The sequence below is a fragment of the Amphiura filiformis genome, chromosome 6, assembly GCF_039555335.1.
Source record: "Amphiura filiformis chromosome 6, Afil_fr2py, whole genome shotgun sequence".
NCBI lineage: Eukaryota > Metazoa > Echinodermata > Ophiuroidea > Amphilepidida > Amphiuridae > Amphiura > Amphiura filiformis.
In genome coordinates, this window is record NC_092633.1 from 58,959,731 (window position 1) to 58,984,487 (window position 24,757).

Sequence of the window (24,757 nt, forward strand, 5' to 3'; positions counted from 1 at the left end):
TCATAGGAAGAAAGTTTGCCCATCACGGCATGACCATGTGATTTGCTAAACTACAGCGACACCCTCAGACCTATTTCCTAAATTTCCACATGCCCCTCCCTTTGCGAACGCAACATTAATAGGTCTACCAGTGCAGTGGTGGCGCCAGGAATTTGTTTGGGGGCATTGAGGGGGTAAAGTGAATTTCAGGGGGGGGGGGGCAAAATCAACAAATTTTGTGCAAAAATTGCCGTAAAAAGTGGAAATTTTCATAATTTAGGGTTTTTACTGGGGGGTTACGGCTTAGGGGAAGTGGGGCAAATTGGTCCACCTAATGTCCCATTTTGCCCCACCAGATTTTACTCGGCTATAATACTAATACCCGGCAACTTGCGACAAGTGACCACTACAAAACAAAATGTACATCGCCAAGAGTCTAGTAGACTTACGTTTCACAAAAATTGGTGCCGGTCGGCTTCCGGCTTCATTATTTTATTAAAGGTGTCTTTAACGTCCCATTTTACCCCACTGCAAGATTTTTCTGTAACAGAGGCTGGGGTAAAATGGGACAGCTGGGGTAAAATGGGACGCCATTGATTTACTATGGGAATTTTTTTGTTGGGGCAAAATGGGACAGTTTGAGTTAGCACACAGTAAATCAATGGCGTCCCATTTTACCCCAATTTGGCATATTTCTAAAAGAAAGCTTTTCTTATAATTTTTGAAGAAAAAAGTTACAATTTTTGTCTTATTTAATTGAAAGGGTAGCTTAGAAGTTATTTTTTAATTTGAGAAACACTAATCCGGACCATTGATTCAGATATTGAGCCACAAGTCGTGACCTCTGCTTAGACATGACAAAAAAATGGAATACTTATTTTGATGTGTTAAGCTTACGGCCCTCAGAAGTTCCTGTTTAATGAAGAATGGTACTTTTAAACGGTTTGAAATATAAATAGACATTATATCAAAGTTATTTTGTTGCAAAAATGGGCAAAATGTGACTATTTTAAGGTATAAAAGTATTTCCGAAATCACTGTCCCAAATTACCCTGTGTCCCAATTTGCCCCAAGTTACCCTACCGGTATGGGATTTACCAAAAAGGTTATTAGGCCTATTATGTGCAACATTTAGGCTTAGCTAATGTGTGTGTGTTTTTTTTTTTGTGTGTGTGTGTGTTTTTGGTTCGGCTCGAAATGTGAGAGTGGAAATTCCAGCTTTTAATACTTTCCACTCTTTCCAGTCTTTTCCGGGCGATCTTTTTCAAAACTGTTCTTGTTTAGTTGTGAGATAAATGTGTGGTTCCGCTTGGAAAAAAGGGAATTATTATTGAATACTATGGCAGCTTACACAAAGGGAAATTCCCGAGAATTTAGACAAAGACTTCTTAATATAATTCAGTACTAAGTACAAAGAGAATTAAGGTAATTAACAACAAGAGAATTAAGGTAATTAACAACAATTATTCAGTGGTAGTTTTTATGTCATGTTATGTTATGTTTCCCGTCCTTTTTATGGTCTTGACATGTTGACTGAAGCTGATTTTGAATTTGTTCAGGGAAGCTTATAAAAATCATGAAATCAGTTTTTACTAGTCCCTGTAGCTGTACTATGCCAGTCCTATAAAGATAGACAAAAAGAATTTATCGCGTCTGACGTCACGTCATCTGTCAATCAAACTCGAGCACGGTTTGTTTAGGCCATGGGAATTTATTGAAGTAGTAGATTTGCGTCAAGAACTTTTTGAAATCCCACGCGGCTTTTTTTCATTATTCATTATTTCTAGGCACAAACGATTGAACTACCACACAAGGCGGTAAACGTAGCGGACGTCCTCTTGTTATCCAAGACAGATTATAATATAAGAGATTATATTGACCGACGAACTCCTAGAGCAGCTTACCCAATATCAAGTGCACCGATCAATCGATCGTGGTGACCTCTATCTGTCAATTACTATTGATCATGTTGAGCACGTGATATACCGTTATGCTACCGTTATGCTGGTACTTGTCCGTATTGATGTGCGTTTGATGCTATTGTTTTGTGCCCGGGTTCATATTACACATATTAAAATGTTATTTTCTTCTCTCTCTCTATTTATTTTTATTATAATCCACATAATCAAATACAAAAAATAATTAGGTCTACAAGGAATACGATAAATGAAACATAGTCATGGTCGGGATTGTTTAAAATATTTAACTGTTTGATAGACACAGCCTACCTAATTTGTTAAAGTGTTATTAAAATTATATGTGCAGAATTAACTATTTCATATATTGCCATGTAATGTTTTTTTTTTCTTTTTCTTGGGGGGTGGGTGGTTATTTTGTGTGTGTTTTATTCCCTTACTCGTAATCGCTTTTCTCACCCTGTACCCACAATTCAATTCCGAAGAATTCAGAACAGCGCGGCGCCAACGACTACGTTTATATGGCCCGACTTTTAGTCTCGATTTTCATAACTTGTTTGTTTTTTACTACATATTTGTGAACTTTCTAGTTGTGGTCGAATAAAATATGTAGCGCATCATCTCCCGGCCTCATCTGTTAAGGCAGTTGGTTCATAATCAATATTTAACTTTCGAACTGTGTAACTGTGGGCGTGATCAATCGATTCATGATGGCTCAGAGATCGATTGTCAAGCATGCACGGGTGTAATCTCTTATATAATCTGTCTTGGATAACAAGAGGACGTTACGCTACGTTTACCGCCTTGTACTACCACCATTCACGCTGTACAAAGTTAGAAGTAAAGGAGCCGGTTAGCACGCCAGGCACCACAAAGCATGCAAAGTGCATGCATGCATTAGACTAATTCCAATCAGCCGTCTACACTTCGCATGTACTGTGTTACTGTTATGCTTCGTAGGGACGACTGATTATCTTACAGGCCATATCATGACGGACTTCTGAAAAATATTCAATGCGACTTTGGTTGTGCGCCGTAGCGTGACTGACTAGCGGCGCCCGTGTACCACGTCGCTGTACCGCGCCGCTGTGACAAGATCGCGCTCTGAACTTCTAAAAACAACAAACTCGGTCAAAAGGTCAATTTGGACACAACTGCGCATGCTCTATGCCACAGGAATCCTGTTGCAAAATCCGTCACTTTTTTTCCACATAGTTTTCTCAGTCGTCAATCCAGACGGTTGACGACTGAGGGCAGCAGTCTAATGCATGCATAGCATCTGAATTTTGGTGATCCCATCATCTTTTTTCCTGTTTGAGGCAGTATCGCGCTGCTCATTAGATATTCATGAACCCAATCACGTCAAATTCACATGGTCTTAATCGGTAGCTCGGAGTGGTTGGGATTGACCAGGCATGTTTTTATGAATGAAATTGTGACCTTATCAGGCATTAGCATATATTCATATGGTTGCCTGGCCTGTCATGCTTGTTGTACTGAACTACACGCCCGGGACTCGCGGTGAACAACCAACACGGGTGAACAACATCATTGCAGACTCATTTTCACTTTTTTACGACTGTTTTGCCAACTTCAAACTTGCTGATTTTATGTTTGAAAGCCATTTTTTCTTGTTTCTGGTAAATAATGAAATTTTTTGTAAATAATGAAAAAATATGCGGTAGGTTTTGGAGCATGCGGGCGGTGGACACAAATCTACTACTTTAATTCCAATGGCCATGTAAATGTAAAATGTATTTTAGCTAGAGTATCTCGAGCTATGTTGAACTATTTATACAAATGTCGTGATGATGACTTGCTGAACGCGGCGGTATAACCGGGCGCCTTAGTTATTGTTAATTTTGCACCATCAAACATGCAAACCATCTCAAAAGTTAGGTCTTTATAGTAGGAAACTTTCTTTCGCGAAGGCACCATGTAAACAATGCCTAGAAAAGCTGCTTGTAACAGTGCAGAATGTTGATGCGGGAGTCTTACCTTTTTGTAAGACATTCTTGTTGGGAAATTCACGATTTAGGATTCCGATTCCTTTCACACACGGCTTTTTGCCTTGTAAAAGTACTTAATTTTTCGCCATTTGCTGCTATTCCTTTTCTCTGATCAGCACCAGATAGATCGGTCTTCCTTTTACGCGCTATTAACCTGTGTAAACCAATCAAGGATCGTAATTGACAGTGACATCAGGCGCGATAAATTCTTTTTATCTCTGTCTTTAATTATATATTTAGGGTACTGTGACGGGGCGTTAATGTAGTTTGGGGAAATTAGCGAAGAGTTAAACACAGCGTCCAGTGTTGAGGGATCGACCCAAAGTTGAAGTTTATTAAGATGCTACATGTTGTCAGTATCAAGTGTCAACTGTTTAGTGTCACAAGTAACAAGTGTTAACTGTAAACTGTCTCAATCCTACAAAAGTATCAATCTTATATTTTGGAGAGGAAGTACAAGTCCAACCTCCATATTAATATTTCATCCAATAGCAAGTAATCTTTAACAATGATGTAATGGTCAATCTAACAAATTAACATGAATTAACATAATTGAATATTAATAATTACTTCCTGTGCACATGATGATGATGATGCAAGAAATGTATGGGATGACGTACCTACATAATCTTGAGACAAAGGGCCTTTACAATTGTTGGTCATAAAATGTTACTTGGAAATAAAACAATAGTTATTATGTTAAAAGTATCAGTAAATACCTGGTCCTTTAAGAAGCAATGACAAACTCTTCTGGCGTCACTAACCATCATAATTCTCTTATTATGAATGGAACATTTCAATAGACTTATTGTACATTTTTATGAATGGATGGATAGTGCATTCACTGATCACTGGCCTTCACACCTTTGTTTCTTTATCTTCTACCAGGGTTCGGTTTTTGCCGGCAAAAACCTGTTTTTGCCGGTAAAGTGGCAAAAACCTGGCAAAAACTGTTTTTGCCAGTATTTGCCTGGTTTAAACGGCGGCAAAAATGACAAAAACTCACATAGAGTCACTCAAATATTAAAAAGTGACACAGAAAGCTCATAAACAGTAACACACAACTTTTAACGAATCATTCAACATATTTTTTGTCTCATTAAGTCCTTAAAATGAAAAAGTTTTGAATTTGATACATGCCACATTTCGGTTAACTGCACTTGAGCAATGAAAACGCATGCCTTTAATTTCTTAATATATTACTTATAATTACAAAATCTGGCCTTGTTACACTTGGGAACTTATTTTTGTAGCTTAATTATTTGTTTTGAGATGAAAAACTGAACTATAACTCATTTTTTAGTTTTTGCCATTTTGCCGGCAAAAACTGGCAAAAACTGTTTTTGCCAAGTGGTTAAAACCGCGGTTAAAACCGCGGTTTTTTCCACCTGTGGCCAAAACCTGCGAACCCTGTCTTCTACTACTAAGTACTCCTAAATATTACTTTAATACAAAACATTTGTTAATCATCTTTGGTGCACTTAATTAGCTTGGTCACAATTGCCCCCTCTTTTGAAAATCAAAACCTCCGGTTTTGCTGAAGATAATAGAAAATTATCCACATTAGAACAATATTGATTGTGATAATGATCAAACAAAATTTTAAAATTCCAACAATTCACAGCAGTTTTCTGAAAGAGTTTTTGAACTAGGCTGTTTGCGTCAATTAAGGAAAATAATAACATTTACATGTTGCAGAAAATATTTAACATCCAAAACATAGAGCAACAGTGTCAACAATGCTTTTAAGAGTGAGCTTTCATCATAGTTGACATACATGTACATGTTTTAATATGTACATGTATAACAAAATACTTTTTTAAATTACAGAAATTAAAACAGGAGACAAACAAAATATGTATTCAAATTCATAATAAAGATCCATAAATAATGTTACCATGCTCAAGGATTTAACTGTAAAACCATGTTTGGCATGTCCGCATATTCTTAACACAATATTTAATATAAACAAACAATATCATCTGAGAAGCTGTGAGTACAGTGTCCTATAGATGCACTGACACACCCAATGTCTTAGTCAACTGGTTAAGGTAAACTAAAAATTGTTGCTTCTTATGACATTTTGCAATTAAAATTAAGAATTATTTCTTTTTACTGTTCGTTTCTTTCGCTCAGACATGATTTTATTAGTGAATTAAAACTATGGATCCTTGAATTTGGATGTCATCTTTAACTTGTAACTTTGAATATGCTTTCCACTGGCAATAACACATTGATAATTTCTATCATTAAATTCATTTTCAACTTTCACTCAAATCTACATGTACTTATTTGAAAAAGTGAGACACTCATCTGTCTCATACACTTATCTCATACAGAAGAAATTTTGTTCGAAGATCTTTGGTATTCAACATGAAACATTGTCCAACACTTTCTGACTCGAATACGCTGTTCAATCTTTTTACTTTTTACCAATCTCTACAAAGGGGAGAACTGGGTTTATGATCCAAACAGTTTTTCTCATCATCAATAGTAGACGGGTTTACATACACTTGATTTCGCTAGATTCATACATAGATACTCTCGATACGTGGGGTGACGTCTCTAGTCACAATTACAACAGGGTGCGGCCCTCGGTAGCCTTTGGCTTCATAGCCGGGAACTGGTCTCACCAGATCCAAATCATAAATATACCTGCGTTGCCCTCAGGTAAAACAGAACCCAATTTGGAGATTCAAAATGGGTCTCAACTCGAATCATGTTGAATACAAAGATTAAAACAATTCTTTAAACATACATAACATACCTACACAGTACAGTAGCATTTTGCTTTTGAAGATTTTGCTGTTTCATACAGTCTGAGAAGTTTCATAGGACAGCAAGTACCAAAAACAAAATGAGCATTTAAATATTTCATAACAAGATTGAAAATACATACACACATTATCACAGTATACAATGAGATATAAACATAGATTTACTTACAGACCTTAGACTACACATCCTTGATATAGGCATGATTGATTTCTTTCAAAATATCAGATTTAATCATTGACAAAAATATTTATATTCAAAAGTTCTCACAGTTCTCCACAGTACAAGGCTAGTTCTTCTTTATCCACTTCTTCTTTCTCCATTTTGAACTGGTACTTGTCGGTAAACATGTTGGGCAGCAAATTTTCAGCATTGAGCGCCACAAGTAGGTTCTTCCATCTTCTGATTCAAGTTCTTAAAATAATGTCATATCTTGCTGAGGTAGTACACGATGTAACTTGTTCAGTCATGGTTCAGTTACTGCGATCTTTTTCTGCTGGCAAGGTATCCTTGACTTTATCACAGTGTCAATGGTGCAGTTCACAAAATTTGGTTTCATTGTATGGTCATTTCTGCTGAAGATGCACACATGATTTTAGTTCGATGACACAAGTCCATCTCTCCTAACTGCAGAAGTGACTTAGGAAAGATTATACTTTCCTGATTTCAGGTTAGGTACGGGCAGTCGGGCACCTGTTCTCACCGTTGCTAACAGACAGTACCGATTTGTGGCGATAGAATATCGGTAGCAGGGTGTAAAACCTGGTCTGACTTGAGTTTTTGAGTCTTACATCATCAGGGCTGTACTCTTTTCCATCTGCATCGTCACAAGTCCTATATCAGATTATCAAATCTTGCATGTCCACAGAGTGTCATAGTCGAAATCATTTTCATAAAGCTTCATAAAGTTCATCATAGTCATTTTGGATTCTCCACCATTTGTAACGGGGCGGTTATGTGGTTTGGGGAAATTAGCGAAGAGTTAAACACAGCGTCCAGTGTTGAGGGATCGACCCAAAGTTGAAGTTTATTAAGATGCTACATGTTGTCAGTATCAAGTGTCAACTGTTTAGTGTCACAAGTAACAAGTGTTAACTGTAAACTGTCTCAATCCTACAAAAGTATCAATCTTATATTTTGGAGAGGAAGTACAAGTCCAACCTCCATATTAATATTTCATCCAATAGCAAGTAATCTTTAACAATGATGTAATGGTCAATCTAACAAATTAACATGAATTAACATAATTGAATATTAATAATTACTTCCTGTGCACATGATGATGATGATGCAAGAAATGTATGGGATGACGTACCTACATAATCTTGAGACAAAGGGCCTTTACAATTGTTGGTCATAAAATGTTACTTGGAAATAAAACAATAGTTATTATGTTAAAAGTATCAGTAAATACCTGGTCCTTTAAGAAGCAATGACAAACTCTTCTGACGTCACTAACCATCATAATTCTCTTATTATGAATGGAACATTTCAATAGACTTATTGTACATTTTTATGAATGGATGGATAGTGCATTCACTGATCACTGGCCTTCACACCTTTGTTTCTTTATCTTCTACTACTAAGTACTCCTAAATATTACTTTAATACAAAACATTTGTTAATCATCTTTGGTGCACTTAATTAGCTTGGTCACAGTACATAACACAAAATAGCTTTCCATGGCATTGACTTAACCTGCAAAACAGGGGTCACGTCTTAGGCCATAAGTCGAGTTACGTCTTACTTTGAAATATATATTTGATATGCATCTTAACTTAAGGGATCTGGAATGAGCGTTTTGACAGTATTTTTTGTGGGATATGACAGCACATCAGACATATCAAATTGCATTCTGAATACGGAGAATGTCTTTCTGATATCAAATAATTATCATTTTTTGAATTTCACGATATAATACAAATTTTATGACAAATTATTAAAATTTGTTCTTTTTCACATTTTTGATATATAAACAGTCCTCGAAGTAAATTTTATAAATCTAATGATATATTCTTACATGTAAAGTGTATGTAGCTGGGAGGAAAAGCCGGCGATCAATTGAAAATTTTGACCTGTCATATTGAAGATATGGATTTTTTTTCCCAAAAGACCTAATTTTTTTTGCTGTTTTGGGAAAAAAATCCATATCTTCAATACGGAAGGTCAAAATGTTCAATTGATTGTCGGCTTTTCATCCCACCTACATTGTACATACATGGGAAGGGTTCAGAATTCTAATCAGGAATAAAAATATCCGATCTTTGCGATCAAAAACACAAAATTACAACTTTAAACATGGCAAAAGACATTATACCAAACAATATAGAATAGAAAATTCGACGTCAACTTCTCAAAATATTGGAGAAATATGCTCACCAAGCATTTGGAAAATACACAATCCAATTCCCATTCAAATGCGGGGAAACTGAAAGTGCATAATCCCCACTAGTTTTTACTTTGCTTGTCGAGAAGTCTATATAATTGAAGATCGATTTAAAAAGACTAGTTTGAGTATGACATCCTGTCAACCAGACCAAAAATGGCGTACTGCGCAGGTCAGGAACTAATCACGCCACACCTTTGCACTGACGTCAGATGCAAACTAGTCTTTTTAATTTGGACTTTAATTATAGCCACGAATATGCTCACCGATAGCTTCACATTCGAGGCTAGAGACCGGATATGCTACGGAATATCACCCCAAAATTGTTTTTGTGAATAAAAAAGTTAATTATTTTTTTCGTGCAGGTCGCGTCGGTCAGCATTATTGAGGAACACCCCACCTTCATGATCTTTGCGTACTTTATCACAAAGGTGTTTACTCGAGAACTCTAGCTTCTAATTTGCATACGATAGTTACACATTCGATGCTAGAGTGCTTTACTATCGTTTTTCGGTCGGACTTTTCATTGAAGGTTATTGATTCTGTTTAAATGTTGAAATTTGGATGAAAGTTATGTTGATGATCGAGTCAACTGTATCTTTTGAGTAAGATTTGACTATTTTGGACTGTCTACCATTTTGCTGAAGTGTAATTTTAGCAACTTTTTTGATGCAATCGCCTGTCTTGATTGGCTGTGTTTACTTCTGAACTTCCATTGCTTTACACAGTGTCATGCTTCAGTGAATCCGACTAGATTTTGAATGCAATAGTCTAGCCTAGAATGTGAAGCTGTAGGTGAGCAAATTCTTGGCTAGACTTCTCGAGCAAATGGGTGTCTATCGCGCTATGGTGGGGATTGCTAAACGTACATTTCCCCAATAGCGAGACCGTTCTACACAAATTCAATTGCTGCGGAAATAAACTTTAATTCCCGCAGCATTAACAGATTCAATACAATATATGTCATAATATATGAATATGTACACGTATGGTACCTAAGAAGAAACCATGCAAATAAAAATACAAGCCGGCCTTTCCAGCTTGTAAAAAATGAACAGAGATGAGAATCAATGGAACACAGATTTAGAAAGTAACTGTACAGTACAATGTATCTCAATTAGCATGCATGTAGCAATATAGGCCTACATTATTAATTCAGCTGGTATTATCTCCAATGTGCTATCAGTTTACGATACTAACCCCAGACTCCTGGTGGGTGAAAAAAAAGGGGCAATTTTTGGAAAGGCAAATGAACTTTGCTGCAGAAATGAACTGGCTGCGGAAATGAACTTTAATTCCTGCAGCATTAACTCAACAGATTCAATACAATATATGTCATATGTACACGTATGGTACCTAAGAAGAAACCATGCAAATAAAAATACAAGCCGGCCTTTCCAGCTTGTAAAAAATGAACAGAGATGAGAATCAATGGAACACAGATTTAGAAAGTAACTGTACAGTACAATGTATCTCAATTAGCATGCATGTAGCAATATATAGGCCTACATTATTAATTCAGCTGATTATCTCCAATGTGCTATCAGTTTACGATACTTACCCCAGACTCCTAGTGGGTGAAAAAAAAGGGGCAATTTTTGGAAAGGCAGAAGGCGGCCGTGAAAGCAAGCAATTCTTAGCAGGTAGAGAGCATTATGATTTATAATAGACATAGGTTAAACTCCCTGGAAAAAAGGTGATGTTTGAAAAAGCTATAAGCTGAAAGGGTAGGGTCTTATTTTAAGCCGCTCCTCCTCCTGAGTACTATTAATAATAAATAATAAAACGGCATTTATCCACGCTTTCTGAATACTCAGATTCCTCAAAGCGCGCCATAGGTCGATATGCTTGACGAAGTGCCCTCGGCCTCACAGACGGATTTTACTCTAAAACGCAAATTTTAAAGACACCAACAATTTTCTTTCAACATAAAGTGCATAAAATGACCTTACTGGACTTAAAATCATACAAAAATACCAAAGTATACAATATATGTGACAAGATTCCCTTAAAAGTAGAAAGTCAAGGTCAAAATTACCTCACATATATATGCATGTACATGTACATGTATTATACCTCAGGGGGAAAGTATTTTTGGTAGGGCATCTTGAAATTTGGGAGGGGACAGATAATTTTGGATTCATTTCCTCCTAGTCCCAAGTTCTCAGGGTACATACACCTGGCATATATATACAATAAAAAAGGTCAAAATTCTCAATTGATCGTCGGCTTTTCATCCCACCTACATACACTTTAAGTATAAATCATCAGATTTATAAAGTTTACTTCAAGTACTGTTAAATATCAAAAATATCAATTTTTAATGATTTGCCATAAAATGTGTATTAAATTGCTAATTTCAAAAAATCAAAATTATTTGATATCAGAAGGACATTCTTCGTATTCAGAATGCAATTCGATATGTCTGATGTGCTCTAATGTCCCACAATAAATACTGTCCAAACGCTCATACCCCAGCCCTTAAGACATGTTAAAAGACAAACAAATATTGTGCACTTATACATGTTATAGGTTTAATACGCGTATTACTTGTTGGGAGAGAAATTAGACAAAATAATGCATGCATGCTGCTGTTGATGCGTCTAAAGCATGCGCCCCGAAAGGGGGAGTGCATTAGACGCATCAACATCAACTATCATTGATTTACATGTACAGCTCTCTTCCCTAGTAAAAGTGGCACAATTGTGATTTTACCCTTTCGTTATTAAATAAACATATCTCTAAATTGGAACAAGCAAATTGAACAGAACAAACGGCATTTGAGAGCATGCAGTCTGCACCGTGATGTTGATGTAAGCATTATGCCACAACGGTATTTTCTAATTACCAAAGACGGCGCTTTTCACTTGCACAATTTTTTTTGAGACAGGCTGTAGAGCAGCTATTTGTGATAGGGCCAAGTTTGTGCACTAAACATGCGATATGTTTCTTGTTTTTCATTTCAGTTCCTATAATACTGACCTGGATGGAAACAATAACCTAGTAAACTAAACCTGGAAAATCCCAAAGTATTGCAAAATCCCCAGGTATTGTGACAGCTTGACTTCCTTGTTGCAACACATGATTACATTCATTGTGTGTTAGTAGTGAAGAATAAGACCAGTGACATCTAATAGAGTAAAACTAACCATGGCCAACATCTCTACAATATGCATAGTAGAGACTGTGATTTTGTGTTTCCTGTGGGCAGCTTGTGTGTGTGTACCCTTACCAGACTACTTGGCTTCAAGGGCTAAACTACTAGACATGGAAAAAATGCAGAGGCTGGGTGGGAAAATAGTTCTCACAGCTAAAGAACAAAAGGTAGGTGACTTTATTGTTTGAATACAAGAATGGTGTAAGTCAATGACAAAGCCCAGACAAACGAGAACCTAGACCAATAACTTTGACTCGCGTAGTGAAGCCGACACTGCTTAGCAAACGAATTTGACAAGGGCACGCATACCGGACGCAAACAAGCAGACATGTTCAAGCGTCTATGGAACATGTTGCATTTTGACGCGGCGATAACGGCGCAGTAATCACATAAGCAGCGCGTCAAACATGTATGCGATATTTCTCCTCGCCTAGTAACCCCGTCAATCCGTCAATATCACCTTGGATACGGGGCTTCACCTCCCGCTGTGGTAAAGGATGGGCAGTAATAGGTCTAGGTGGTATGTCTATGTGACAAAGCACATACAGCGCCCTCTCGAATTCAGCGGTAACAAACTATGTATTCCTGTTGAGCTGGAAATCACTACACATCCTATCATTCCTATGGAAGACATGGCTTTAATCTCCCACACGGGGTGTGTAGATTTCAAATGTAGTCCCATCATTCAGGTACATTGTAACCCCATTTGAAATTCACACCCCCTGTACATGTGGAAGATTAAGGTCATGTCTTCCATGCAGGGGGGTAATACATGTATGGATTTCAACTAGAATTACCCAACGGATATCAAACTTGTGTACATTTAAGCAAGTAACATGTGATCTGCTCTGCTCAGGATTTAACAGTGTGTGAATTGTATGAATTGATGGTGTCCAATACCAAATTAGAAAAAAAAGAGTACTTTACTCTACAGCTTAAAACTTTAGGGTATAATAAATATGATGTGATCAAGCAAAATCAGTCGAAAGTCAGAAATATTGATTTTGAGATGTAGTCAAAAAAGAAATAATTTTTTCTCTTTTTTTTCTTGTTTTGGAAACCCTTCTACTGCTCATATCTTTGGAACACATTGTCCAATTTTATTAGGGTTTTCTGCAAAATGTAGCTTTGCAAATGCTTTATGCATCAAAGTAGAAAAATGAAAAATTGAATATACCGTATTTCGTCAAATAAACGCCCCCGGGGGCGTTACATTTTGCCAAGGGGGGGGTTTATTCAAGGTCAATTTTAGAACAATAAAATCATTAGGTAAACTAAAAACACACGCTAAAATGATGAACTATGAACTAGAAACACTGACTTCTGGCTCACTTTCGGGTTTCTGATCCAGATTTTCGCCAATTATTGACGCTATTATGGACCATGTGCGCAACTTGGTAAGCTTACTACACACGATAGCATGGAAATATCGGCATTTTTGAAACATCTTGGTTGAAAAAAGTGGTGGGGGCGTTTATTTGAGGGGGGCGACTATTTGACAAAATACGGTATGTGACCAGCTCCAACAAAACCTGTTTTTGAGTTATAGGCCTTTAAAGATGACATTCCCATAAAACAAATCAAATTTTGGAATTTTTAATCTCATTTCATGATATTTCACCTTGGGACTAAGTGGACTGTCAAATCCTTGAAAGTACTTATTGAAAAGAGGTTTATTTAATCAATAATTGACAGTTGAGCTATGATAATCTCTATTGAATCCTGTGTAAAGCAGGGAACTAATTAGCACATTACTCGGAATATCAATTTAGGAAAAATATCAAGGTATCATTTAGAAAATTATCCATATCTTGAAAAGTATTGATGCTATGTATATAATTTTGGTATCATTTTAAAGCTTATTGTCCTGTGCTTACATTTGTATTCAAATCATGAAATGCCCAAAATGCGACTTGTTCTTGGTTTTGTCGGACGGGTCACATATGCATGACTTCAGGCTGATTTTGCTTGATCACACCACATAAGTCATATTTATTTGGCTAAGAAAAACTGAGCAAGTTTAGTATTGTTAGGGATGGGTTTTCATATCTTTTCTATCCAATTTCAATTGCAATTTATGTAATTAAAATTAGCATGTATATTATGAAACTCAATTATGCACATGGAAACTTATGGAATTGCATTTTCCCTGGTTGTGTAGACATTGGTATTAATTCTTAAGCTTTGTTTTTAAATCTTTGTGAAATCTCTGTTTTCTCTGTCTTTGTTTGTGGAATTATATCAGAATTATCTTTTCCTCTATATTTCAGGTTAATGAGACATTGATGGCTATGAAAGAGAAAGAATTCCAAGCCGGCCTTGACGCAAAACCATTTTCTGCAGCTATGCACTTTATGCTTGCTAAACCACACATAGACAAAAGTGAAGTCTTTGATATCATCAAAATGATGCCAAAGGGTGAGATCACTTTCTCTCTCTCTCTCTCTCTCTGTCAGGTGGCGCTGTGTAGCGCTGCTGTGGTCTTCACAAGAGTACACGCTCACTCGATCTGATGCCAAGTGCATTCTTTGGTTAGAAACCAGCTTCACGTCATTAGTCCAAGATGTTGGTGGACGTCCTCTTCCTCGTTTGCCTTCCATAGCCCCTTGCATTTGACCATAATTAGCTAAACATGGAATGCTCTGAATGAATTATGTATCTCAAAGTTAATTCAGTTCTTTTAAGGTGGAGGTCAGATTTTTTCTTTAAATTCTGTTTCTATCTTATAAGCCCTACTAAAACACTCTGTTCTCTAATTGTATTGTTCCAGCAGTTTTGATGAGAAGCAAAAACATGTATAACAATCAATGGTACTTATATTTTGATTTTACTTTATACAGGTGCTGCGTTGCATGTGCATGATCTTGCTGCAGTAAATGTATCGTGGGTTATAGAACATTTGACAAATCTACCAAACCTATACTACTGTAATATAACGCTACCAACCAAAGGAATTCATTTCTCTTTCTCTTCACAAACACCCAGTCAACCTTTACCTGATTGTTCCAGCTGGGAGTTAGTGTATGATGCTAGGAAGACACATGGCTATTTTGATGAATGGTAAGATACAAGAAAGTACAGGCATTTATATGGTTCCGTGATTTGTGAGTTGTGCACAAATTTACCTTACATCACAAAGTACACATTTCATGGTGATGATGATGTTCACAATCATGACAGTGACTGCTATAGACACTAAAATTATGAAATTACAACAACTGGTTCGAGAACTGCCTTGTTTGATGAAAGTATCAGTATTATTGTTGCTCAAACTCCAATAATGTTTTTGTGATAGATGTCTGCATTTTGTCTCTTTCATCAAAAGAATGCTCATTTAGAGGCACTTATGATTGTAGATGGAATGATAACCATCAATAATATGCCACATCTGTATATTTTTCCTTTTGACCAGGTTGTTTGATAATCTCTCAATGCTGACCAAAGATCCTCATACAGCCTATCCGGATACATACCAAGCTTGGCATAAGTTTGGATCATCTCTGACACCTGTGAGCGATCTTGTATACAGTACCGAAGAAGTCTTCCAAAGTTACATGAATCAAGCTTTACTGGAGTTTTATCAAGACAATGTGCAGTATATAGAAATTAGATACCTTCCACTTCGGTATGCATACAATTCTTCTTTTGAACAAATTCTTGTTTTTGATCAAATGAGTCTTTTCCAAGTGAGAAATGCAACTTTTGTTACACCTGAAAAAGAAATGCAAATTTGATTATATGCTGTCCATGTTTGCCAGTGGTTGAACATGTGTCTGTTTTGTAAAACGTAAATCTACGGAAAGGCAAATAAGACTCAAATGTGGTGTATTCTGTTGTTTTAATCAGATTCCGATACAGAATAAATGAATAAATGAATGAAAAACCATTTTTTTAAGCACAAAATTCAATCAAGTCCCAGGTGCTACTGTCCAGTGTCCAACACTTCTTGTATTGCTTGACAACTGGTGAAGTAATTCAAACAGGAATGTGAGTAATTGATCAATTATTTTCAGTGCTTGTTTGTAACTTTGAATGATGTGAGTAAGTTTCTCAGTTGTATGATCTTGTATGATAAGTTATTCCAGTCCACCATTGTTCATTGCCCGTCCTCTATATGCTCACATGCTCTAAAGAGTTTAAGAGCATAAGAGTTTAAGAGCATGTAGTTTAAAGGAAGGTGACATGATATATTTGGGTAATCAGGTTCTTTAAGACTTATGTTTAACATAAAATGTTGTCCCTTTCAAGCATTCATGCAAAAAGATTGTGTAAATGTTCCTGAATGCGACTAATTCTTTATGGAATTATTGACATTTAATATAGCGTAAATCTGGTAGTCTACAGTGTTTTCATTAATGATAATCATCATGATCATGTAATAAATTGATATCAAATCAAATGGAAGATCTTATTTTTCTCATTAACATACTGAAATTAGGAGTTCCAAATCGGTGTATTTCCGAAGATATCATCAAAAAACTGCTGAATTAGTCAAAAACATGGTATGCCACAGTTGAGACTAATTCGACAGTTTTTTGATGATTTCTTAGGAAATATACAAATTTGTAATTCCTAATTTCAGTATGAGAAAAATATGAGCTTTCACCTGATACCAAAATCTGCATTTTGATAGGGTAAAGTTGGGGATGAGGCTGTCAATCAGGTTACCCACCTTTAAGAGCAAAAGTTTAAGATCATGCCATGGAATGATCTACACCAACACATCAGCCGAGCCTCATCTACAAACACTTTCAAGAAACTCTTAAAAACACACCTGTTTTGATTTTTGGTTGAAGTTGCTTATGTATTTTTGCTTATGTTATTTTTGTAAATGCAATGTAAGAGTGTGACACTCCTCAAATAGTTGGTATGGAATTACAAGTAATTTATGCAATTTGTTATGTAATTACATACGTAATTGTTTCATTGCTTGCAGTTAAAAACAGCCAGTGGAACCAAACAAGATACAAAATATACTCTGAAAAATTCATCAATGTAACAAAAGAATTTGTGAAGCAGTATCCCAATTTCTATGGGGCCAAATTTATCAGTGAGTCAATAAGGTAGGTCAACCGATAGTTTGGTCTAACCATTCTAAACAAATTCAATTAATCATTTATGAAGATGCTTTTGCAACATCAAAAGAACCCTCTCCTCATCAAATTTTGTATGTGTGGTATACAAGTATAGAATGGTAAGGATATTTTTTTTCATGAGGTGAAATATGGACTGTTCCATTCAACTCAGCAGTAGCATGTATACGCAAAGGGGTGGGAGTGAACCCAGTCAGGGAAAATGTACACGGCTTCCACATTTGTTAGTTAGTCAGTGGAAATGCTTCTAGTCTAGGGAAATGCACCTGTTGTGGGGAAATGTATGGGGTACCAATTATGGACAGGGCTGTCGCTAAACCTTGGTGGTGCAGTAGGCAATAGTGACATGGTTAAAAGTAGTTAATAGACAGCTTGAGATTTCCAACGTACATTTATTCAAAATCCCGTCACATGAGAGTGATTTTGAATACATGCATGGCCATTTGAAATGTAGGTTTGGAAGTCGCAAGCTCTCTAATAATGCAGAATTAAAACTTGAAAGAACTTGGTACCCTTTTCTTTTTAGATTCTTGAGTGTCCTGGCAAAAAAAATTAGGGTCAACAATTAAAAAGTTTATTCTGGTCTGATTACAGCAAAGGAACTTAGTTGAACATTTTTGAGCAGTCGGAGGAATCAAGACCAATGGCTCCCACCCTTCATAAACCTGCATACACCAATCAAACAATTATTTTTAGTCTAAGCCTCAGTTCCAGGTTTTGATTGTTTCTATCCAAAATCCATCAAAATATTTTTTGTTTAAATACTCCCTCCCTTCCTACTTTTCTTTCTTGTATACAGGACCGTAGATAAAGATGTGATAGCACAAAACATAAAGGATGCTATTAGTTATAAGAAGTCATTCCCAGAGTATTATGCAGGCCATGATTTAGTAGCAGAAGAAGACACAGGCTATCCATTATTGCATTATATCAAGCAACTTCTTCTACCATCTCAGACTAATCAGTCGCTGCCCTTTTTCTTTCATGCAGGTGAAACAGGTTAGTTTTAATCAAAGTATATGTTTTTAAGTATCTAGAAATTTAAAAATTTACTGTAATCACCATTTATAAGTCACTTTTTCTTTAGTTGGAAAAATCTGGGATTATGATCAGATGTAATCCAAATCATAGAATTTGAAAATCAGAAACCCATCCATAAATTATGACGTTCTAGGTTGATCAAGTATATAGTGTAGTCACTTTTTCTTATGCTTATGACATTTTGATTTTTTTTTGACCCTCCATGTTTTTAAACGTATATATTTATATGTGACCCGCTCTGACAAAACCAGGAACAAGTCACATTTTTGACATTTCATTATTTGTGACATGATCAAGGGGAATGAGTTACATGTCGACCCTGATCGAAAATGAGGTTTACATATGTTTCTAAAGAGGACAATTAGAGCTTTCAGAAACTGAAAACCTCATGTTGATACGACTTTTCTTTGCAAAGTTACGCCAATTTATCATTCGCTGAAAATAATATAAAACAAAAGACCAGCTTGATTGACCTTTTTGGTAAATCCCATAAGCCTTTGCAAGTACACCTGAGAACTCGTCATTTGATGTCACGCCAACTTGCAATGCGCAGTAACGATGTTCGATAAATGATATGTGCATGAGCGCAGATCGACGTGACGTCAAATGACGACATTTCCGGTGTAATACTCGCAAAGGCTTATGGGATTTACTGAAAAGGTCAATTAATATTGTCCGCGGAACTCACCATGATATGATTGAGCATATACTAACTTTTGCATCCATACATTACATCGGTTTTAGTTTCATAAATTAGGTATATATTATTTGCCATCACTGATTTCAAATTAAAGGAAACATATCTTTGCGGTCATTATGGTCACCTTGATTTCAAAATCAACCCTCACTTGGCTATAAGGTCAGGATTTCTGAACTGCTGGCTTATTTATTGTGCTGACTGTATGATGTGATTTGATTTCAACAGATTGGGAAGGTACCTATGTTGATGAGAATCTCTTTGATGCTATTCTACTCAATACTACTAGAATAGGTCATGGGTATGCCATTACCAAGCACCCTGTTGCCATGGAACTAGCGAGAAAACAAGGCATAGCCATTGAAGTCAACCCTATATCAAATCAGGTATGTTGATTAATTTAACCCCGGAGTGAGCACTCACAAGTCTCACATGCAAATGTGGTACATGTTTGTGTGGCGGTCAAGGGTCCCTTCAGGCTCTCCTGCAGTTCCTTAAGACCCACATTTGGATCATGCTTCAGTTCTTTGAGCCTCAAACTCAATTATTGTAGCTCTTTAGCTCAAATTTTGAAAAATTTGGAATTTTTTAGCTCCACAACCTATAATTTGGCCTAGTTTTAGTTAACCTGAGCTCACACTGTCCTCTCTTTTGGGATCAAAGTAGCGCCTCTTTTAATTTAGTTCTCTTTGAGCCAACTTTTGCAATGCTGAATTCAATAACCTTAACAAACAATTTAGTCGTCCAAAATTAGGCACTGCTATTATTACATGCCTACCTATCACACGAGCAGCAGTATATAAGATGTTTAGTCACACTGGGTTGGGGTGATGCATCACCAGATGCTTTCAATGACGTTACTGAAGAAAATGGAGAAACTGACATTGGCATTGAGATATAGACCGATTTGTTTTTCATTGGGTTAGACCATCATCACTTTCCAATAACTTTGTCATCATCTCTTTGCTTAATCTAATCACAGTACTATATTTGTCAATATGATTACAGGTTCTAGGTCTAGTTGATGATCTTCGCAACCATCCTGCTGCTTCGTTGATTGCACAAGACTTTCCATTGGTTATCAGTTCTGATGATCCATCAGTATGGAATGCCAAGCCGCTGTCACATGACTTCTACTTTGCATTCATGGCATTAGCTGGAAAAAGAGCAGATCTGGCTACACTTAAACAATTTGCTCTTAATTCAATCAAGTAAGTAGATCAGCAGATCATTATTTCACTAGTTTATGCTCATATCATATTGTTTGTTTGTTTACCCAGGTTGGTCCGTGAGGGACACATGCTAATACATGGGAAATCCATGGACCCTTCCAAGCTCATACTATAAAACAGCACAAGCCTGGATAGCCAGTGTAGGCTAATAAGCAAATCACAAGGAGCTTAGCGCTTTTTTGTGATGTAACTTCTGTTGTTTAACGGAAAAGTGTTATCTGATCGATAAGTTTCTAGCATGCCCTAGCATCAAATCGCTATTTGTTGCTACCACGTCTGAACCCTTGTAGCGATTATGCAAATGCTACCAGCATTTGATCACTAACTACTCTTAAATCGCACACCACTGCCAGGGGCGTAGCAAGAGCATCAGGGGCCTATGGACAAGGAGCAGTATGGGCTGCTTAGCCAGTCAGTGGCCAAGTTTTGGTTTACGTATAATATAGAGGGGGACCATATTTTGTTCCGATCTGATGTTACTATAGGACATTATTTCTTTTAGCCCCATATCAACATGAAATTTGTCAATTGAATGCTGTTATTGGGTTAAAAGAAAGATGCATAGGGCAATTTGGGGGGCCCTGGACCATCTGGCCCAATGGTAAATCCGGCCCTGCTCTCCATTATCAGCCCTTATTTGATTTTTCGCTTTTGTGCTTGGGGCCCCTGAACCCTCGGGGCCCATGGACTTCGTCCACCCCGTCCCCCGCTTGCTATGCCCCTGACCACTGCTAGTATAATGGTATCAAAACCGCTATTTCTGTTGATCCATGTATGTTTAAGATGTCAAATGATTATGCAGTCTGCAATCCACTGTTGTTTACCTCTACTCACAGGTATGACTGTGATAGAGGTTACTTGTTTATGTTCACTTTCTACAATGCCTGTTTCTAACTTCCATTGAAATTGTCTTCTTCTTAGTATACTAAACTAAACTCCTCAACAAAAGTTTGGAAAGTTTTTTCAAGCATCTATATCTCAGATTATTTGTGACATGCTCATATTGTGTTGCATATTAATGGGCAGCTAATTTATTGCCCTTTACAATAATGAGTGACACCACATTTGAAACAATCACCTTTTTCACAGCTGAATGTAGTGGGTCTCAACAGAATGTGCCAAATTGGCCATTATTCTGTTCTGTGCTCAAACAACACCAGTCACTAACCTAGTGGGTGGAAAAACCATAGGCAGCTACAAAAGGCTACAACAGCCTGTTGGCACCTCCTCCTCATGCTGCTCACCAGCCTGGTCACACATTGCTGTGGGATGGCATTTCATTCTTCAACCTGGATTTGTTGCAGGTCATTCAATGTGGTTGCATTGGCTACTCTGGCACACACAGCACGACCAAGCTGGTCCCACAAGTGTTCAATCGGGTTGCTGTCTGGGGTGATGGCAGGCCATTCCATTCTCTCTACTCCCATATTCTGTAGGTAGTGGCTGATTACCCTGGCTCGGGGCATTGTCATCTTATAGCATTGCAAACATATGGAATTGCACAGAATAATGGTCAATTTGCCACATTCTGTTTGAGACCCCACTACATTCACGAGACGTGTACTCAGCCATGGAAAAAGTGATTGTTTCAAAAGTGGTGTCATTGTAAAGGGGAATAAATTAGCTGTGCAATGATATGCTTGAAAAAACTTTTGTCGAGGAATTTATAAATTAAAGATCATGATCAGTGCGAGCAATAGATGTGATAGGAATTAGCAGAAATCATTCAAGGAATATAAATGACTTTCAAGTGTGTACCTTTTATGTACCTACAAGATCTTTTTTTTCTGTTGCAGATATAGTGCCACAACAAATGCGGAGAAAGCAAAAATGAAAACTATATGGACAATCAAATGGGATGACTTTCTAGACCAAGTGTTGGACAAGTATGGAAAAAAGTGTGTGAAAGAAGAATTTAAATAAATAAATACATTTTGGATTTATATAGCACCTTTTTACCGATTTCAGAGGATTCAAAGCACTGTATTTCGCTGCCATGGTGAATCACCGCAATCAGATTGCATCAGATCGCTGCCGAACCCGGTGCAAACCTATCCGCACTTAGATTGTAACATCCACCAATTACTTGTGCAGCTCCCCAAATTCCATTGGGTGAAGAATGTTTTTGATAACCAAACAACTAATCACCGATTTTGAAAGCAGGGGGAAACCGGAGAAAACCTGCAAGAGCGAGCATGGATCAGCAAATCAAGTGCACATACAGTTTGAACGTGGGACCTCAGTGGCTTGATGGATAGTCTATTGTAGTCTGTGGTGGTTGCTCTTTGACACCAGGCTAGTCACCCATCATTTTGGACGGGAAGTTTTCTCCTGGGACAAGCAAAAATTAATGCCTGTGACATATGCTAAATTCTAAAAATAATGCATGAATAAATTATGTGAACTCAAAACAAGACCAGACTAAATATATCAAGGCTATAGCAATAGCTATTTGAACTGATTGAACCCCCAGAAAGCTAGGTGCAGAGGTCTGGTTTATGTTTTCAGTGTCAAATTTTGGACAGGCGGTTTTGGTGAAAATGATGGGCACTTGTCAAATCCTTGCTAAGACCCTATTTGACACCATGAATTTTCAATTAAGGTTTGGTTTTAGGGTTAGGATTAGATCATTAGAGAGTTATGGTGTAAGAATAGGTTCAAAATAAGTAGAATAATTAGGATCAAGTGTAATAGATTGAGATATTGCAGATGAAATCCATACACTTTTGGAAGATGACCCTAATAATCTTCCACACATGGGGTGTGGATTTCAAATGGAGTCACCCATTCAGGTAACCCACATTCCCTGTGTGGAAGATTAAGTTCATGTCTTCCATAGGGGTGTATATATTTTCAACTGGATAGCCTGTTTTCCAAGTCAAAGATTTTGTACAGACAGTATTCATGTGGACCAAAATAGTATATTTTTGCATAAAATGTATATACTTAATATGCACTCCACCACTATGTTCTAATGTGATGACTTTTTAAGGTTGTTGCATTTCAAAGGTAATTAAATACAGGCTGTATCAAAATTATTATTCTTCGACTATTTTCAATTTTTTATGAATTGTTTTAACCATGTCACTGAGTTCTGTTGGCAAGTATTCAAATTGCTAAGAATTCCAGGTTGAATAAGAATTTTACCCTGTGAGAATAGCACATTCTGTAAAGAAATTGTGCACTTTTTACCAGGTACTTTTTAAGGAAGGTCTTCCTTAATGTTCGCGATTTTTTCACAAGTAAAGAGGTGTATCAACTGGAGTGGCCTATTTTCCAAGTCAAAGGTTTTGTACAGACAGTATCATATCATGTGGACCAAAATAGTATATTTATGCATAAAATGTACTTAATATGAAGCCTATAGAAATGATGCGATTTGACTAGGATATGTATGAAAGCAAGTTCATTTGTTGAATCAAATTTGAATCAAATGATCAAGATCAAAAGGTTTTTATAAACATATTAATTAATTTTTATAACCCTAGTGGTATTATAGTTTAGTATATTGTTTGAGAACAAATTAAGGTAAAATTATGAATGCCAAGTACTGAAATTACCATTTTGTTCACACAGTTGAAACACTTGTGTATCTTGCAAGCATTTAACAAATTATATTGTGCTGCAAGTGAAATTGGCAGTATGACTTTCTGTTATTCAAAGGGCAGTATCCCTAAAATGCAATTCGGTAGATCAAGTAATACAACTCAACCAGTATAATTTACATTCCAAATGAAATAGATTTTATATTTTTAATATTTTCTTGAAAATGACTTAGGGGCTGGCATTTTCTTCAGAGGGGGGAGGTCCCAAATATACTGGGGGTCATAAATTTTTGGAAAGAAAAGTTGGGAGGTCATAAAATTTGTTGATGACCAAAATGTAGGGAGTCACAAGATGACCACAGATAGTGTGTTTATTTTCTTCAAAAAGACTAATTTCAATACAATTTTAGCCTGTTTAAGGAGTATAAGGTGTATCAGCGGTGGTTTGGGGGGGTCATAAAATGTTTGTTGCCGAAATAGGGATGGTCAGAATTTTATTGACTTTTTGTAAATTTGGGACCCCCTTCCAGCCCCCTTATGTGTCAACAACAATTATTTTGATACAGCCTCTATAGCCTTTTCCAATATGAAGCTTATAATACCAATATTGGTTGACTTTTGTCTTTCTTTAAAATGTATAATTATGTTACAACTTTTTGAAATATTTGAAAACTAATTAGCATCAAATGCATATATTGTATGTAAAACTACTAATGTAAATAAATCTAACAAGCATTGTTATGATAGAAAATGGTATATATCTGAGTGTTTGATTACATTGATGTCTGGATGTCTCATTCCTTATAGCACCAGGATATTAGCTATAGCCACCTGTCTGCCTGTCATATTGGACAGGCAGGTTGCTCCTGGGACGGGCAAGATTAATGCCTTTGACAAATGCTAATTTCTAAAAATAAGGTTTGTTTC

The 24,757-nt window shown here is 36.7% G+C and overlaps 1 protein-coding gene across 1 annotated transcript; it reads left to right on the forward strand.

Annotated features, from left to right (window-relative positions):
• The first annotated feature begins 1,257 nt into the window (after positions 1-1,257).
• On the forward strand, positions 1,258-24,132 carry LOC140154675 (adenosine deaminase 2-like). The gene is made up of 11 exons (XM_072177241.1): positions 1,258-1,404; positions 12,032-12,389; positions 14,493-14,640; positions 15,063-15,282; positions 15,635-15,946; positions 16,206-16,209; positions 17,068-17,285; positions 18,115-18,314; positions 19,282-19,439; positions 20,062-20,264; positions 22,082-24,132. The coding sequence occupies exons 2-11, from the start codon at positions 12,216-12,218 to the stop codon at positions 22,206-22,208; spliced, it is 1,764 nt and encodes a 587-aa protein (XP_072033342.1). The 5' UTR covers positions 1,258-1,404; positions 12,032-12,215; the 3' UTR covers positions 22,209-24,132.
• The last annotated feature ends 625 nt before the right edge of the window (positions 24,133-24,757 follow it).